Source organism: Heteronotia binoei, chromosome 5 (genome assembly GCF_032191835.1).
Source record: "Heteronotia binoei isolate CCM8104 ecotype False Entrance Well chromosome 5, APGP_CSIRO_Hbin_v1, whole genome shotgun sequence".
Lineage (NCBI taxonomy): Eukaryota > Metazoa > Chordata > Lepidosauria > Squamata > Gekkonidae > Heteronotia > Heteronotia binoei.
This window is the reverse complement of record NC_083227.1, coordinates 102,475,951-102,495,333: the sequence shown is the minus strand read 5'-3', so window position 1 is coordinate 102,495,333 and position 19,383 is coordinate 102,475,951. Positions and strand designations below refer to the sequence as shown.

Sequence of the window (19,383 nt, the reverse complement as noted above, 5' to 3'; positions counted from 1 at the left end):
AGATGGCAGCTGGAGCTGTTGCTCTTAAGAGTCTCTAGACCCAAGCTGCAGGTCTGCACAAACCTGTTCTATTCCTTATCAAGAGGCTGGAATCAGTTCTTTGGGGAATCTGGAGGGATCTTCCTAAATTCTCATTATAACACATCGCCATTTGTTTATTGCCATTATGTCTCTATTATGGCCTTATGTCTCAATTACATATATTTGCATACAACTTCTAGTTAGCCCCTTCCTTACAATCAAAGTTGAAATCTTCGATCTATATTCAAGTTCAGATGTGCATGCAATTAGGACCAGGAACATGACTATTTCTATTTATCAGGCCACTGAGACATCTGATTCCCTCACAGCAGGTCTTCCTTAAAATTCTGGAGGGGCTTTATTTTTCTCATAACAGTGCGGGATCATGATTTATATGTGCATTTTAATTGTTTTCTGTAGTATAAATTTGTAATACACCTTGATTTTTTTAATTGAAAGGCTGCATATAAAAACATATGTAATACAGAAGCAAGTACTGGAGTGTTTTAAGATGGACCACCATGTTGGTCTGAAGCAGAACAAATTTTGAGCCCAGTAGCACCATTAAGACCAACAAAACTTTACTCAAGATTGAGCTTTCTCAGATACATAGAAATGGAAGCAACTGTTTCATATATATAGGCAGATGCCTTTACACAGGTGAACAGCAAATTAGCATTCAACATTGAAGATGTTTTGACATATGCAAAGGCTAAATGCCAAAAACTAGTATAGTTAGGCCACAATATGCTTAGATTTAATGGGGGGGGGCACCAGAGCAATAAATATGTCAAAGTAGGAGCCAAATTGTTAAGAGTAATTGAGACTCTGCTGTAATGTTCCATTCGTGGTTAGCCAACAGCATCCTTTCCTCCTTTGACGTGGGGTGCTGTGTTACATCAAAGAAACAAATTTCCATATTCATTGTATTAACTATTCCAATATACTATTCCAAAAAAAGAAATACACTAAAATAGAGAGGATATTTAGCCCTTCTTGATAAGAGTGCATGTTTTAAGTTACCAGTACTTCCTCTGGAAAAGTCCAAATAAGAGAATTTCCTGAGTCTTGGACACAAGAAAGATTTCTCATTTCATCCTCAATTACTATTGGTCTTTTTTACCCTCATCCTTTTTGCCTTTACTTCCTAGATTGTTTTTTGCAAACTGTGACTTATCCATTTTCTAGGAACCGCTGGTTCTTCTTGTGTGGCTGCAATGCTTTGGATTTTTAAAACTGCTACATTTTAGTGTAGCAGTAAAATTGCTACCACCACATGGCTGACCTGGTGGCACAGAATGTTCACAAGCCTATCAGATGCTCCAAGAACAAAGCTGTCAGAATCTTTGCAACAGATAATAGTGTTAGGTGGGCTATAGTTAAAACCTGACACAGGCCATAGAATACAGGTACATTGGAAACAACAGTGTACTGACGGAGTATTTTTTTAATCTCCCCAATTGCCCAAGGAACTCACAGTAATGTACATAAATCCTCCTTTCCCCATTGGATCCTTCCACTAATCCTGTGAGGTAGACTAGGTTGAGAGTAACTGGCCCAAGATAATTTAATCTAACAAAATTAATGGGGAAAGTAGAAAATAAATCAGATACAACTCAAGAAAGAAGTGAGGGAAGTTGGCTGTATCACATCCTAAAAAATCTGTAAAAGGAGACAACCCTCTACAATCAGGATTCATTCTAGGCAGGAGTGAGATAGGCAGGTAATCATTCTGAGGCCTAGACTTTTAAAAAAACAATGCATGTTTGACAGAAACCCCAGTGAACTTAGCAAGACTTACATTCAGGTAAGCATATTCTAAATAAATAAATATGACATACATAGAATTACCACTTTGGTCAAATTTAGGTTTGGCTGCCAACTGTGAGCAGCGTCTCCAAATGCTTCCAAAGAACATTGCTCTGAGTTTTGAAAGCTCTAGGCAAACATCATTAGAGATGCTAAAAAATATATCCTAAGTGAATTACTTCACACGCACAAGCTCTGTTGCAACAGCACACTTGGAAATTCCCAGCCACAGCGGCTGCTGGAGTAAGGACCTTGGGTGTTTCTTGGTATGCTGATTTCCTCAATATATTGAATGGGCTGGCTACAGTTGGGGCTTGCTCTTGTAATCCTGTCCTGCTGTCTAGATGGGCAGGTGGCATACACTTATAGGAAAGTACCCTCTTGCCTGACCAAGTAAATCAGCACTTCTGCCATACATGAGGTCAATCAAATAGCAATGGAGGGTTGGGAGTGGGAAGAGGAAAGAGACAAAGGTAGCATAGATCAAAGATTCACACCTGCATAAACTGCTAGTTCTAGCTGTAATCTATTTTCTTCACTGTCCTACGCCTGTGTCTCATCTGTAGTAACTGTCATATGAACCCAGTCAGCTGCCACTTCTAGCCAGCATCTACCTACAACCCATCCCACAGATATAAGCCTGTTTATGCTCTGCACAGCAATGAGGCAAGCCCAAAATAGACACACACACAAGCAACCTGGGAAGCCTGTATATTACAGAAAAAACCAAAACCAAGTAAAAGGACAGTCCCAAAGCACTACACTGGCCCTTTCCTCCCCGAACGTCTCTGCTTTCTGAAGGCTCCTTTTCCCTTTGGCGCCTGCTTCCTCAGCAGTCCAGGCTTGCCCTGCCTCCAGCGCCCCTGAGGCCTTGAGCCACACCGCTGCTTAGTGTGGTGCTGCCCTGGGCCTCGGGCTTGCTTCCGATTGGCATTCCGTGCTCTTCCATGCTGTCTTGCATTCTGCCGCTGCTCTCTGAGATCAGGCGAGTCTCTTGGCTGCCAGCCCTGCCCGGGCTGTGGAATCTTCTTGTGCTTCACCGTTGCACTTGTGCCTGTGGGGGCTCGGTTTGGATCATCTGCAGAGCGGGAGTATTTACATCTTTTCCGTGGATTGGTGGATTGGCCTAGGCCTTGTTTTCTCTTGGTGCTTTGTGGGAACAAATCTAGAGTGGGTTCAGCAAGGACAGCATCAGTAAGGAAGTGGCAAGGACAGGCACAGTTGCAACAACAGCAAGTTGGGATCCACAAGTGGGTTGCACCCCAACATCATCACTAGTGATTTTTTGAAGAGCAGTAGGAAGAAAGATGGGATCAGATGCAAATGGAGAATGGAGCTGCTGTCCCTTTCATTATTGTGCAAAAGAAGGAATTTTAGTAGAGGCAGGTTTTCAAATCACAGCATTACAAAGATAGAAAAAACCCTGCTCCTACTAACCTCTCTTCTATACAATTCTGAAGCCCTCCTAGATTTTCCTTTGCATCTAGATTTTCCTTTGCACATGCAGACATATATAACTATGAAAATTAAAAGTGTGTCCAGGGTTAGGGGTAAATGTGAGCACTAATGTTGAAGAGGTTGAAGGCTACTTCCAGGCAGCTAACACAAATTAAAAACTATACAAGGCAACTATGCTAAAACACTACAGACAAAAACTATCACAAGTGACTGACATCTTGTTTCTGCTTTATTCAGCTGTTTGTGAAGGCCAAGCTAGAACCAAAAGTTTTGGAAGGCTATACTAAGCACTCAACAAAAGCTGCAAGCAGAAAATCCCAAACAAATGACTGAGAAAATGAATGTACATGGATTTCACACCCCTTCTCTTCTGGATGCATCAAAACATTTATTTATTTATTTATTTATTGGGGGGGGGGGGGCCTCAGTTTTTTCCCAACTGAAGGTTCCATCCCCTCTCATCAAAAATAGCATTTGACACCAACCTTCATCAGGCTCTTCTCCCACTTCCTGACGATAATATTCTGTGTCATCATCTGATGGTTCATCCACATTCTGGTCCTCCTGCATCCCAGGATCCTCTGCATCACTGTCACCTCCCTCTGCTTGCTGCTTCTTTTTCTTTATCCCCTCCAGACTCTTCTTCCTACAGCCCCCAAGTCAGTAACACTATCAAACATACAGGCCAACCCCTCCCACACACCCAAAATGTGGGTCTTGGCTTTAAGCATGCTGGGACAAAAGCTGTGCCAACATCAAATCCCCCCTGCTCTCACCTGTGAGCTGCTCTCTGTTCCTGCTTACGTGCCACATCTGCCTCCTGCTTGTGGCGGCGCTCAGCCTTCAGCTGTAACTTCTCTTCTTTCCTCACTAGGGCCTCCTGGATCTCTTGCTCAGTCTTGTGAACTGTAGGTAGGAGTCAGCATTGATTGGAGCGGGTGTAAAGTCACACAAGGCAAGAAAGACACACAGTTTACCCCCTCAGTCTTGGCTGCCTGTCTGAACCAACAAAGAATACAGGTGGGCATAATCTGTTTTGCAGATTAAATCACCAGCCTCTGAAGGGTGGTTTTGATCCCAGTGGAAACAGTGAAAGACTGCCACAGAACCATTTGTCCCAGGCAAGAAGTGGAAACATTTTCACATTAGCAGTCACTTCCCTAAGAAACCCTCTTAAGAGAACTGAAATTCAGAAAGCAAAGACCTGGCAGGGATGAATGCTCCAACATTACAGGATGTATTTATACAAGGATTTCTTAGGATAACTCATTGATGCAATGCAAAAATGCCTGTGAGCTTCAAATCCCCCACCCAAACTGTCTCAATTCACTGGTTCTCAGTGCCACTTGGGAGAGCCACCATGAAAAGGCTGGTGCGACTGTATGTACCAGTGGCCTTCTCAAGCTTGGGATTCATCTTTACTTTTACAGCCTGTGAACTTGGGCCCACTATTAAAGTCTGCATCATGCCATAAGAAGAGCCATGCTGGATCAGACCAGAGGCCAGCCAAGTCCAGCATTTTGTTCATAGCAGCCAACCAGCTGCCTCTAAGAAGCCAGCAGGCAGGAAGACTGAAAAAGCATCATCCTGCGTGTGCTCCCCAGCAATGCGTATAAGGAGACATACTGCCTCTAGTACTGGGAGTAGACATCCATCATGACTAGTAGCCACTGAGCCCCATCATCCATGAATTTGTCCAGTTCCCTTTTAAAGCCTTCCAAATTGACAGCCATGTCCTCATCTGTGACAGCAAGTCTTTTCTCTCTCTTGTATTTCTCATCCTTTGGCTTCTCATCCTTTGGTATTACAGGAGAGAAAATGTCACCCATCCACTCTCTCCACACCATGCATAACTTTAAAAGACCACTATCAAATCTTCCCTTACCCACCTTTTCCTAGGCTAAACAGCCAACAAGCCCATAGAGCTACCAGCAACTCACAAGTGACCTAGAGGGATATGAGTTGTGTAAGCCTTGTTTACAAAGCCAATTAAGGCCTGGAGCACAAGAGACAAATCAAGTGCCCCTAGGCCATGGAGTGTTGGCTCTTTCCACTCTTTTTCAGCTCCCCGCTCTTGAAAACCTATGGAAAACTCTGAGACCCATTACCCTAGACCAGGGGTGGCCAATGATAGCTCTCCAGATTTTTTTTGCCTACAACTCCCATTAGCCCCAGCCAGCATGGCCAATGGCTGGGGCTGATGGGAGTTGTAGGCAAAAAAAATATCTGGAGAGCTACTGTTGACCACCCCTGCCCTAGACTGCTACAAATAGGCCCATAAAATGCATGGAAGCTCCTCCAAGACAGACCTGTGTTGTGCTTCCCCCACCTCTTCCTTCTGCTAAGAGAAATTAGATTCCTTTTTCCTTTAGGCTCCTTTCCCATTTGCCCAGCTCTAAGGGCTGGGCAGGCCTTTATGGTACTACTGTTCACAAAGCCAGGGCTCTACAAACAATCACTGTTTCCTCATCTTCTTGGTGAAAGGGATTTATGTGGAAGAAGGCCCAAGATACTCACTGAAGCTGTGATACAGCACGTTGCCCTGGCCTAAGCCTTCTTCCACCTTAATGAGTTGCAGCATCATACGAGGGCCAATCTGGATAGGGAGAAGACACAGAAACCAATTAGGGAACAGAAGTGCAGATACATCCCTCAGGCACAAAACAAAGTAACTTGCAGAAATCTGGGAAATCTTATGTCAATCTACTTCTAGAGAGATGGACCAGAATGTCCGAGGCGGCAGCAACAGCAGCAAGCTATCAGTTTTCCATCACATTTGCCAAGCCTTGCGCTGAACCCATTACACCCACCACCACCACCACCACCTCATCAGCAAGCACAGGGACCTGTGACTGACCTCAGTGAGGCGTACTGCACTCTGTTCAGATTTCATGTTCCCACGGCCTGCATAAGCCTGGGGCAGCTCTGTGATGTTGTGACTGCCATCCTGCTCAGCTTCGCTTTCAGAAAGGGCAATATCTCTATGTTGTGGGGAGGGAAACAAAATAAGAATGTAAAGAATGTTCTTTACTAAGAATGAGGTATTGTATATAACACAAAACAACAGACACAGGCCAGAGGAAAGGCAGAGGAATGGTACAGAAAGCAAGAATGGGGAGGGGGGAGGGAGGGGGAAGCAACAGCAGGAAGCAAAATAAGAGACATTTTGGGTCAAGAGAAGTTTCAGCAGAATAGAAAAAGGGAGTCGACATAAAGGACAGGAGTCACCGGCTAATGGAACAGGGCATGAAGCACATGTTGCAGCCTCCCCTTCCCCTCCTACTAGGAAGTCACTCCCCCCATAGCCCCACTGAAAATCAACCATCCTCACTCAAGTACTCAGGAGCAACCTGGCCTTAACCCAGAGCAAATCTCTTACTTGACCAACAGCTCACTGATGTCCTGAAGGCGGCTCATGTTGGGAAACTTTTCCTGCAGGAACTTCTTTAGCCCTTTGCTCATTCCTACAGGCACCACTTTCAAACTGCTGCAAAACACCAGAAGTGGGAAGGGTATCTGTGAGGATTCAGGAAGACAGGTATGCCAGTGCTGAGGGAAGAGGGAGGGAGCTCTGGACTAAACAGATGCTTTCCATGCCCAGGGTCCCAAATTCAACATCAGCCTCCAGGATCCCAGCTAACACAGCTGCTGGACTAGATGGACCAGTGGTCCAACTCAGCACATGGCAGCTTTATAGGAAAGCAGTCTTGAGCAAGATAAGATGACCATGAGGTGGAGGAGATGTTTTTATTTCCTTGATCCTATGTTAGCAGAAATGACTTTCATACTACAACTTGGCCTCCTGCTGATAGTGGGAATCATTCTAGGAATGTATGTGGCTCAACTGAAATGGGGTGTAACAGAAGAGCACCTTTGATTTTGGTTGCATCCAATTAAACACACCAAAGCCTGGCAATGTTATAACTGTCTGTAGACTCTGACAAGGACAAGTGTGATAAAGAGAAGCCGAGGGATGAACTTCTCAGTTTTCCAGAGAAATCCAAAAGCAAAAAACAGCACACAAAGTCTGGAGTCCATCAGACAGCACTGCCTTCTATTTTCAATCACATGGGTGCATCAGAGCTTATTTTACTTCAAAATAAAATCAAAGACATCAGCAGACTACATTGCCATCATTTGCACCCAGCTCATGACTAGGATGGGAATTTTCCTGTTCCTGTGCACACATACAGTCTTTTATATGCAGTAGTGCCAAGGCAGAGTAGTGGGCAGTGTCTGGAACCTGGGTTCACTACTCAGCCCCTAGGGTGACCAGAGTCTAAACTACCTCACAGATCTGTTGTGAGAATAAGTGGAATAATCTGCTCTAACCTGAAGATGGACTACTTTCCTCCAAACAAAGCAACATGGTGGGCATTTCTACAAGCATGAAAGTACACTTTAAAACCATGCATACCACAGGTATACTGCTGTACTGTATTGGTTAAATGACAGAGCAGAATTTGGGAGACCTTTGTTGAAATCTTCACTCAGTCTAGAAGCTGACTGAGTAAACCTAGACAAATAGTGTATGTGAGGATAAAATGGAGGAGGAAGTCAGCATATACAACACCTGAGCTGTCTTGAGTAAGGGTAAGATAAAAATGTGACAAGCAGGTGGTGTGTCAGCAATGAACTGCTGGTTCTTAAGTCAGTTTAGGCATCTTACAGAAGTGGCTTGACATGCTGGCTGATCCTCCTTTCTAGACACACACCTAGTTTTGACCTATCAGCAGAACTTAAAAAAAACTTACTAGTGACGGAATTCAAGAGTCTGGCTGTCTGGGTCATAGCTGATCAATACGCAGCGCTTGATGGCATTCAGGTTAACCTGGGGGACAAGCAATACGTAACATGAGAAACAAGACCTATAACAGGGAGAAGATCCTTCTCTTAACTAGCATTTTAGGTAGTCTGAGATGAGGTTTCCTCCTGCCTCTCCTGCTTAGACCAATAAAGAGCATAGAGCAATAAAGCAGAACAGGGAACACAGTAGGTTTGCTTTCAAAACAAATGTGGTGCCAGCAGCCAGACAAGATCTGAAAATCTCTTTCACACACACTCTTCTGGCTAGTTTTATATGTGATGGGCAAAGCTGCTCAGTCCAAGAGAAAATGGGATGCACTCCCAAATATGAGCATAGTGAAGAAACCAAAGTTTAAATCCCTGCTCAGATACATAGCTCTCCAAGTGAACTTGGGTCAGTGATTTATCTAGTTCTTGCTGAGAAAAGAATCTGCATCTTGACAGTATCATTTCAGGCTGCATTCTCCTTCTGACCAAAAGGATACCTTCTGTATAGAAAGCTAGCATCTTCAAGCCTAGTCTCCTCACCAGCACACAAGGCACAGCAGTCTGAACTTGTATGGCCCAGACCACAGGTTTACCATCTCAATAAGAACCCACCCACACCCTCTCAATGTCATATACTTCAATAGGTCTGCTTCAAAAACATGGGATAATCTTTGGTGGGATGCACCCATGGTAAATACACATTTTCTTGACACAACAAGGCACAGTTGGGGTGCATATGACACAGAATTCAAAGCCCAGATAAACCTGAGCAGCAGAACACAGCCAACAGCTTGGCTCTGCACAATCTCCAAGCTAGGACACACTCACCTTGTGGACATTGATGGAAGGGAACATGTTCTGGAACATGCTGGCCATGACCTTGATGTGCATGCCTTGGAGGCCAAAGTTGTTGAGTATCAAGAGTGGGTGGTGGGTGAACTGCTGCTCATGCATCCGATGCCGTTTCAGGGATGACACCACATCCTTGATGAGCGAATACTGAAGAGAGGAGCAGAGGGGTTACACAGCAGAGAAAAGGAGCTCTGCTGAGGGAGAAACACCACAGTCCTGTAAACCCTGAAATCCAGAAGTCTCTTTCCAGAAGGAACTCAGCCAGGGCTGTACAGAAGCCATTATTTTGAAGGAGCACAGGATATCACACTGGGCAGGGTTCAGCTTCCTGAAATGCTCAGTTTCCATATTTTAAAAAAGTACACATTTCTAGCCCTTAGGGCAGATGTGCTTGAAAATGGGGGAGGGGTGTCTGCTTAGAAGCCAGGCGAGTCACATGATTCCCACTGATCCCTGGAAACACCAGCATAATGTATGCTATATAAGAGAAATTGCACAGGGCTGGGCCAATTAGCATTTTGATAGACTCAATAATTCTGTTTTTCTTAGCAGACTTTCAGATTGTGTTAACAAAAATCTGTACTTTGATAAATTTATTATTATTTATTTATTTCATTAAGCTTATATCCCACCCTCTCCGCAAGAGGACTCAGGGCGGCTCACAACATTACATTACTACCATTAAAACCAATAAAACATATAAAACATAATTACATATTTAAATTATTTAAAACCATTTCATGGTGCTGTGTTAATACAGTACAATATAGGCGGTTCTGAAAATTCGGTGGTGACCACCAGTACTCTACTTGGTGCTCTATGTGATGTCCAGTGGCAGCTCTCTCTCAGTTAGATATCGAAGGCCTGTTGAAACAATTCGGTCTTACAGGACCTGCGGAACGTAGGTAGATCCCGTAGGGCCCTTACGGCCTCCGGGAGAGCATTCCAGAGTTCTGGTGCTGGAAAGCATACAAAGATCTAGGCTTCAGTTGCCTGCATAATGCACATGTGGGGGGAGCCACAAAAGTCATAGATATAGCCTCTAACATGGTTTTCAGAGAGAGCTCCAGACCTTTCTATCCTTCTCCACCAAGGACATCACCACCCCATGCTGGGTACCTGAGTAACTCTGAAGGTTAAGGATGGCCCACCAGGCAGACGGAAGAGTTTCTAAGAAAGAAAGAAAAACAGCAGTAGAAAACATGAAATCCAGGATAGCCACTGCCATACCTAGAGATGTGAAGGCCTGGAAAAAAACTGGAAAAATTCTGAAAAAAAAGCAGTTTTTTCCAGTTTTTTTCCGGAAGCCTTTTTTGGCTTTTTCCAAAAAAATTGGGAAAATTGAAAAAAAAAGAAAAAGAAAAGAAATTGATTATGGAACATTTTATTTTAACATGATGAATTTTTTTTTATTTTTATTTAATACTGTGGAAAGTAAATATGAATAATTGGTACTTCTGGATTTTTAAAAATTGTTTTGTGGAGGTTTTTTTGTCTGTTCCACATAAACTAGTAAACAGCTCAGGAGAGTGTTGCTCAAGTATTTAAGAAAAGGTAAATTCTGTTTGTAATAATTGTTTGGATACACTATATTTTTAATATGCCAGTTCTGATAATTTCATGCCATGTAAAACTGTCCGTAGTCATACTTTATGTTCCTAAAGTAACAGAATGACTTTCAATCTGGAAAAGAAAAAAAGTGGTAATGTAGCATTTTTTTCAATTTTCCCAAAAAATTCCATTTTTTTCTGAAAAAACAGGAAATTTTACATCTCTAGCCATACCATTCAACAGCTTGCAGCAGCCACTGTTACAGGTGACAGTTACATTAACTCCTATAGATGGGAAAAGATATCGAAGGGGTTTATTCTTACTTGACGTGGTTCTAGCCAACCACTCTACATTATGGGTTTTGGCAAGCAACCAAGAATACATCCTTTATAAAATCACTGTGTACTCTAATTTGGTATTTGCCTGTGCACAGGTTTGCTCCAGATGCATCAGTGCGTTTACTTTGAAGTGAGAATCACAGATTTTACTCAGCAAAATGCATTGTCATCATTTGCATCTGGTCAGCAAGGAATCCTCCTGGGCATGCAAAACCAATGAACACTAGGTACGAACAGAGCAAGGAGGGGGGCTGTAGCATTTGGAACTAGCACTAATCTAAGACAGCAGTTTTCAAACTTTGTACTTTGGGACACTGAGATTCCTTGGACATTAGGACTTCTTCAATTAGGCATTCAAAAGAAAGTTTGCCTGAAAATTAGCTTGTCCCCTTCTGGACACAGCCATCACCAAGTGTGGCAAATCAAAGTACCAGGTGTGTTCCAGGTGTAAAAATGAAGGCTACAAGGCTCAGTAAGCTTGGCCAGTGCTACGTATGAAATAACTGTATACTCTAAAACATGTATTAGAATCCCCTACAATGCAAAGGTAAGTAGGTAGTCTGAGGTTTTTATGACTCAAAGCAAAGATATTTTCAGTAGGCAAAATGATAGGGAAAGATCTATGGAGAAAGGAATAAAGCTGCATGGAGATCCAGAGACAAACTGAATAAAGAAGCAGGAACAATCCAAAAGTGTTTTAAATTCTAGACTTGCCACCCAATCCTGAGGCAGCTTGTTGCCTGAACTAAGCAATGCCTCACTTGTTACTTACAAGGTTGATCGTGGTTGGAGTTTTGGTGAACACCAAGAAGTGAGTGATGCCCAAGGGTCCAGCCACAGACACAAAATCTTTCAGAGTGTTTTTCTTTCGCACCTGAAAGAGACAGACCCATGCAAGGAGACTCTACAATCACAAAATCCTCAATGGTTATGAAACCACACAGAGTATTGTCCTGAACCATGGAACATTTCAGAGATGAATAATAGTTTTAAAATCTGAGTGCAGTACTTCTGAAATGTTCACAAAAATGCCCTATGTAGTTTAATCAGTCTGTTAAACACAGCCTCCATTTTGTTTCCCCTATCTGCCATTTCAACAAAAAACTGCACACCTGCTAACACATCTGTCTCTCACAAATAAAAATATTGTCAGTGCTAATACACTGCTTTTCTTTAAAGGCATACAAACTGGTTTATAGATAACATGATTCAAGTTGCATGAGCAGTGATTCGTATAATTAATTCAATGTTTGTTTTTTCCCAAGACTTTTTGCCCGAAAGCTTTGGACACTGATGAAGAAATTGGAACAGAGCTAAAAAAATTTGCCCATGGATGGTAGGGAGAGAAGGTTCGGGAAACACAACTGACTGCAATCACTTGGCTGTGGCCCTGAACAGAAATGACCCAAGTCCATTCTCTTCTCCCTATAGTTTCCATTTGACCATTAGGATCCCATTTAGTGACTGGGGTGGGGGGAAGGAAATAGAATAAATTCTTTATCTTCACAAACAACCATTAGACTGCATTACCTTCAGAACCAAGATTCAAATTCAGAAGCCCCAATTTCCCTCCTTCCATTCTATTGCACAAGATGATATTTTACCATCAGTAGGCTTGGTTTTCTTCTATACTTCCTTTATACTTTGTTTTAAAATTTTCCTAAATTAAAACCTAGTAGTCTCACATAACAAGAAGGCACATAACAATCCTATACTCCAACAAGAATTAACATTCCATACTCCTCCACAAAGTAGATTACCACTGTTATATCAATTAGCCTTCTTAACAATTTTTGGGTTATATTGGCTACTGCAGTAATCTATAAACAGTGGCCATCTTCTTCCAAATTTAACATTTGCATTCATTTGTTTCTTTCAAAGATTTTTATATGCGGTTAATTTATTCATGACCTTTGAAGTTCTATTTTTTCCTGCATAAATTTCAGGTAAATGATCTTGCATCCAAAGAGAAGCAATCAACGTTTCAGCTAAAGTCAACATATTAAGTATTTCTGCATCTCCCTCACAGATCCTGTCAAATATCCCACTAGAACCTAATGTGTCAACATCTTGTTTTTGCACATTCTTTTAATAATCTTGAACCACTGTTCACTGACATCATATGTGGAAGTATGTTCCTTGCCACAACACTAAGCACAGCCTTATTCTTAAACAATTTTTCCAATCTCCTCAGTGCATACTTTCTATAAAACACTACCTTGAGATTAGTGGCTGTGTACGGCTCCATCACACGTCGGACATCCATGATAAGCTGCTGCAGATTTTTGCCAGCATGACCGCGGTGAAAAACAAAGGAATGAGGTACAGAGCTATACTCCTCCTGAGACCGATGCTGGGCTGCTGCACGTTCTTTCTTCTGATTCTTAGTCTGCAGGGAAGCAGAGGGGAAAATGACATTAAGAATAGCATGGAGTGGTACTCCTGAAAAACCACTGTCCCATTTCACATTCTCCCCACCCCCCATACCCCTCTACCTAATAACCCTTTCTGAAGAGCCCCACCACCTGATATTTGGATTTAAGAGCACAAAGGGCAACTTTAGAAATGCATAATTCTGGATATCATCCCTTCAAGCAGTCACGCCACCTGAGAACCTTGATAATTTCAAAGCACCACGACACATCCATAACAGCACTGATATGATTGTCTGGCATCCTATTCAGAAGTAACTACTGAGATTTAAAAGATTTAAGCCTGTTTAAGAGAGCAAACTGAGTAAGGCAGATGTACCAGTGTGTGAAGAAGATTCTCTTGGCATTTTTTTTTCTGGAGGTGCAGTCGGTCAGGTCCAACTGACTACCACATTCAAGGGTAGAAGCCAGTCCTTTCGTAATAGAACTGGTTAACAATCTTGGATTTTTCTTCAAGTGGGGGAGAAGCAGCGCTTCTCCTGCAGCATCTAACTTGGCTTAGTTGCTTCAGCCATTTGAACTATTTGACTAAACTACTATTTAAATGAGATGAGAATCACTAATATGGGGGCAATGTGAATGATGTATATTAATTCATAAGGAAAATAAAGCAGCTAGTGTTTTAAAAAGGTTTGCATGTTAGACTAATATGGCCCAGGCTAGCCCAGTCTCATCAGATCTGAGAAGCTAAGTAGGGTCAACCCTGGTTTATACTTGGATGGGAAATCGCTAAGGAAGTCTGGGGTCATTAACACAGTCAATACCAAACCATCTCTAAATGCCTCTTGCCTTGAAAACCTTATAGGATCACCATCTGTGATTTGACAGTATTTTCCACCACCATCCATGACAAAACAAGCTCTACTCCATTGCATTTTGTCCTGGAATAACATCTTAATATTTATGACACAAGATTTGATTTTTTTTTCTGCCACAAATTCACACAGCAATTCCTTTAGAGTCTATACAATGTGCATTTTTAACTAAAATAAAAATCTTTATCAAAACTACATTCAACCAGAATGCCTTAATCTTTCCCCCACAATCATGCTGTCAGCATTTCAAAAGCCCTTCTACTCAAACCCATTGAATTCCAAACCTCATACTAAATCCATTATTAGGAAAAGCAGTGTCCTAGTACCGTACGAGACCAGTTTGTTGTTCAGTCGCACAGTCGAGTGACCCCATGAACAAAGTCACGCCAGGCCCTCCTGTCTCCCACCATCCTCCGAAGTTGCTATAATTCGTGTAGTTACATCAGTAACGCTGTTAGTTCTAATCCCCCTCAGTGAATCACCCTAGTTTGGCCGGCCCCCCAATCTCTCTCGCAGCCTACCCTACCACACCGCGCGGGGGGGGGGGGGGTGAGCAGAAAGGAAGAATTTGAAAAAAGGACGAGATAGAAATGCAATATTCTAGTCCCTTTTCCCTTGCCGCACAGTCCCCCCATCCGACCACCACTAGCTATTTTTTAAAATTTCAATTCATTCTAGGATCGTCATCCTAGGTTTCCACTCTTTCCTCACAAAATAAGCAAAAAAAACCCCTCACTTTGCTCAGTCGCCCCATTGTGCTCACACGTCCCTTCTGTTTCTCTTGCTGCGGCCATGCGACGTCCAGCGATCTTCGTTCACGTGCTCCTCTTTCAGTCTTCCGGTTCCCCCTCGCTCCCGCCCCAAATAGTTCCGACTTTGTGCTCCTTAATTAACCATCCGGCTGGCTCTTTTGTGGGAAACGGAGGGCGGTTTAAAAAACAAAACAAAAAAAAACCCCGGATTTCTCGACCCGCCCTCGATGTGACACGTAGCCTGGGTTGAGCAATTTCTTGAGATTTGGGGTGTGGAAGCTTGAGACTTGAGACTGAGAGGGTGGCTTTAAGTGAGAAGGGACATCACTGGGTAAAAAAAGCACAAAGTCATTTCCTCCAGGATAACTAATCTCTATAATCCGAAGATCAATTTTAATTCCGAGAGATCTCCAGGCGCTGCCTGGAGGATGGCAACCTTATTTAACAGGCAGAGAGGTTTTCATCTCTGCGCAGGAATGCTTCATAAGCCTTGCAGCTTTTAAAGGTACAAGGGCCTTTTTAAAAAGGCTGCAATCTTGATGTGAAAGGAGCAGTCTAGTAGTACTGTAATAGTAATAGTGGTGATAAATGATGATGTTAGGAGGGCAGCTTTATGTCGCAAGATACAACCACTGCCACCTGGTAGTTTGTTTACTTAGCATGTTTATGCCCCCTACTCATCAAGCTTAAGGTTCTCAAGGGTTGGTTCTGTCTCTGGCCAACCCACCTGAGAGATAGTTTGGGATGGCACAATGAGGGTATTGATGCTTGGCTGCCTCTTAGCCATCAAAAGCATGGGAGCTGACCAGCATCTCCTCCTAGGCCTGCATCATTGCCAGCCTGGCTCAAGCCAAGGCAAGATAATATCTGGCTTGGACCTGGTCAACAGAGGCTCACAAGGGATACCTTTTGCTTCTAGTAACAGTCTCTCCTTCAAGAAAGAAATGCATTGTCAATTAGTCTTGGTGATCCCACAGAACTGTTTGTGGGTGTCGGGAGAAACACACTAACAATAACATAACAATTACACAAAAGTGTAAGAAATATATGAATTATAAATAATATATGAGGTGTATGTATGAATTATAAATAATATATGAGGTGTATGTATGTGTACATTACTACTGCTGCAATAAACAGGAGGCTTCTTCACATGCTGTGAGTGAACCCTCAGTGTGTGCTCACTTTATGTAGGATGTTTGAAAATTCTAATCCACAAAGTTCCTCTTGGAATAAAACCAATTTATTTGGAGGGTAACAATCAGAGGCTGCAATCTAGATCTGCTTACCTCAGAGTAAGCCCTACTGAACTCAGTGAGATTTACTTCTGATTAGATCTGAGCATTGCATTATAATACTTTTGCAACTGCTAACTGCTTTGGGGGAGGAGAGGAATGGAATTGGTACCTGTGTATTTTTCCTCTGGATAGAGCTGCCTCATTATGAAATGATCCTTTGCTTGCCTCTCCAACCAGCCAGGAACCTGAGTGACAGGAACTACTACAGGTTGGAAGAGGATACATCCAGTCAATGGTGCCATTCCTAAAAAGCCAGGGCCCACCTGGAGGGGATGCAAGAGCCAATTCACATGTTACATTGTCCCTGAGTTGAGAGGGAAATCATAATTCAATTTTAGTTAAATATTTATATCCTACCTTTCCTCATGGCTCAAGGCAGCATATGAGTCACAATTTAAAATGACAAGTAAAATCAATAGACAAGACCCCCATAATAGCCATGTACATGTTTCTTTAGTTTCTTACAAGGGGGTATAAGTACATAATTTGTGTATGTCTTTTTCTCTGGAACTGAGTAAGGGGTGCAGTCCTAAGCATGGAAGTTAATGGTTTTGGAATGTTTTTATCTCTAATTAAGATTGTACAGTTAAGATAAAAGGATACCTCTTAAGAAACTTTATCAAGCATTCTGGGCAAAGGCAGCATTTATCTTACTCTGTCAATGTAAAACAGGGTGGAATGGGCATTGCAAATTATGTTTGCTTTTCCATTAAAAAAATCCATTTTATTTCCCATACGTTCCAATGAGATCCACTATTGCCTTCCTTAGTATGTTTTCTTTGTTCTGTCATTTTGGTCAACCCATTTTTAAAGTATTCTGTTTCTTCCTCTGACAGCCTAACTTTATTCTTTGACAAAAAGAAGACAAGCTAGCCAGGTTTTAGCTAGTTCTCAAATGCTGGTGCAGTGTCACTAGCCCAAAAAAGGAATTGGTGCAGCTGCTAGAGGAAGCACAATTATGTGTGCACAGTTGTTTCCCTAGAAACTAAAATGATTAAAGTGAGGCTATTGTGCTTTGGTCACATTATGAGAAGACTAGAGTCACTGGAAAATATAATGCTAGGAAAAATTGGAGGCAATAGGAAAAGAGGAAGACCTGACATGAGATGGATTGATTCAACCAAGGAAGCCATGGCACCAGATTTGCAAGACCTGATTAAAGGTGTTAGCAATTGGACATTTTGGAGAACATTAATTCATATGGTCATATCTTGGAAGTGATTTGATGATCCTTAAAACACACACACACAGAGCCCCGCTGCCTCCTATGCTCCCAACTAACGTCCTAGGCTCACAAACCTCTTGTCCCTGCTGCTATGTTCAGCTAGACCCATCAGGTGGTTACTGTCTTCTGGAGAGGTGCCCTGCCCTCTCATGAAGGAACTGCTACCTTTGGCTCAGTAGATGGAACCTCTGCTGCTACCTCTGCATCACACCACTGCAGAACTTACAAAACCATCAGTTGAAGTGAGAGGACTGGCAAGACAATAGGATGAGTGAAAGATTACAATGATTCACTGTCCCTCCATGACAGTGCCTATTTCATGGTGGCAAAATGGAGCACCCTGATTGGTTGAGACTGTACTGCATCAACCTTTGGCCCATCAAACTATCAATCAAGGTCTGTTGCATTCCATTGGCTGAGGGTGGGAGGAGGAAACAGCCACAGAAAGCCTTCCCCCAATTGACTGAGGGCTCCTGGGTCTTCCTGGTGAATGTGTAAAAGAAAGAGAAGTGAACAGAGCCCCTCTGTTTGTTTGGAGCCGCTCTGCTTTCAGTTTCCTATTAGTCTTAAAAAGTTAGTCTTAAGAAGTTAGTTGAAAGACAACAGATGGTTACATTCAGCAGTTCCAGTGAGTAAATTGCCCCAGTGAGACGACAAAAGTGTGTGCTTGCAAACTGTGTTTATTTGGCTGCTTTGCTAGAGCGTGTGTTCGTGTTCACTTTCATTTAGTGGAAGTGCAGTCAGCTGCTGGGGGACAAGGAAATGAAGACTGTATTCAGGGGGATGTATTTTTATTTGAGGGGGAATAGGAGTCTCCTGGCTCCACCCCCAAAGTCCCCAGGTATTTTCTGAGTTGGACCTGGTAATCATACAGCCAAGCTTGATTCTGTCAGTAAAAGGCTGGGGGAGGAGGCCCTTTCCAGGCCTATTTTGGCCTTTGAGGGAGAACTCATTAGGGTAAATCCTGACTAGTGCTGCCAGTTCCAGGTTGGTGTAAAATTCCTGGAGATTTTGTGGTGGAGTCTACAGAAGCCAAACTTTGGGGAGGGGAAAGGCCCCAGTTAAATATAATGTCATAGAGTCCACCCTCCAAAATAGTTATTTTCTCCAAGGCGAAAGAGATCTGTTGTCTGGAGTTCAGTGGTGATAGCAGGATATCTTCAGCCTCCTCCTGGAGGTTTCCTACTCTAGGCCTGGCAGCACCCTCTGGGTGACTTAATGCCACCTGACTGGCATGACTTAACTAGGCCTGACTGCTTGCTCCTATTAAGAAAATTTAAAAAAAAAACCCTAAACACCCACCACTGTGATATACTGGCTAACATTTAGTAAAACATTTTTTAAAGTCATATAAATCCTTTTAAGCACATTATAAAGTTAAACTTTACAAGATTGCCAAAAAAAGTCCATCCAATGAGCACCTGGATGTAGGCTCATTTCATCGAAGCCTTCCTCAGGAGTACTATTTTCTTCAAAATTATCAGTTTCTTATTACAATTAAGTGTTGATATTGGGAGCCAGTCAGAACTTAATATCTTCTCTAAACAGATGCAAAAGCCTTCTGAATTTGGCTGGCAAAATGCTCTCTGCAACCTGTTTATTTTCTTCAGAATTTCTCATCTTGGAATGAACCATGATGATTATAGCAAGATACAACACAAAGCTGGATAGAAGTGGATAATTTTTAAAGATATATTCTTGATTATTATCAAGAATCTACCTCTCAATCCTGCTTTAGTTTTATATTTTTAACTAGGAACAAGCCAGTCCTAAACCTCTTCCCTAACCAGATACAAAAGCTTTCTGAATTTTACTGGCAAAATGCTCTTTCCAAAAAACATGAAAACTATCTCTACTTAAAGAAAATTATTCTAGGTAACTCCATGCAGCTGTGTCTTAGATAGCTCTTTCTTAAAGGTATAAGTCACAGTAATATAGTAAAGATTCAATGATATATGGTGTTCCATTACATCCTCAAGTTTCTGGTATGATTTTCAAATCCTCAATAATAAGTTTCTGGTATGATTTTCAAGTGCTT

At 42.3% G+C, this 19,383-nt stretch overlaps 1 protein-coding gene and 1 non-coding gene across 2 annotated transcripts; both read right to left on the bottom strand.

The window, feature by feature from the left end:
- Positions 1-585: 585 nt before the first annotated feature.
- PPAN (peter pan homolog) lies at positions 586-14,926 on the bottom strand. The gene is made up of 12 exons (XM_060239932.1): positions 14,807-14,926; positions 13,042-13,212; positions 11,596-11,697; positions 10,054-10,104; positions 8,911-9,081; positions 8,043-8,119; positions 6,668-6,775; positions 6,146-6,269; positions 5,806-5,884; positions 4,065-4,194; positions 3,774-3,934; positions 586-2,995 (listed from the first exon to the last, which is right to left on the bottom strand). Exons 1-12 carry the CDS (start codon positions 14,822-14,824, stop codon positions 2,589-2,591), a joined length of 1,599 nt encoding a protein of 532 aa, XP_060095915.1. The 5' UTR covers positions 14,825-14,926; the 3' UTR covers positions 586-2,588.
- LOC132573096 (small nucleolar RNA U105B) lies at positions 10,925-11,006 on the bottom strand. Its single transcript, XR_009555500.1, has one exon. It is a non-coding gene; the product is annotated as a small nucleolar RNA U105B (small nucleolar RNA).
- Positions 14,927-19,383: the final 4,457 nt, after the last annotated feature.

Excerpts from the sequence above, each read along its gene's own strand:
- PPAN (XM_060239932.1), bottom strand. Across the intron at positions 10,105-11,595 it reads CTCCAACCACGATCAACCTT|AAACTCTTCCGTCTGCCTGG; the intron begins GTAAGTAACAAG and ends TTTCTTTCTTAG. Across the intron at positions 6,776-8,042 it reads ACTCTTGAATTCCGTCACTA|CAGTTTGAAAGTGGTGCCTG; the intron begins GTAAGTTTTTTT and ends GGTGTTTTGCAG.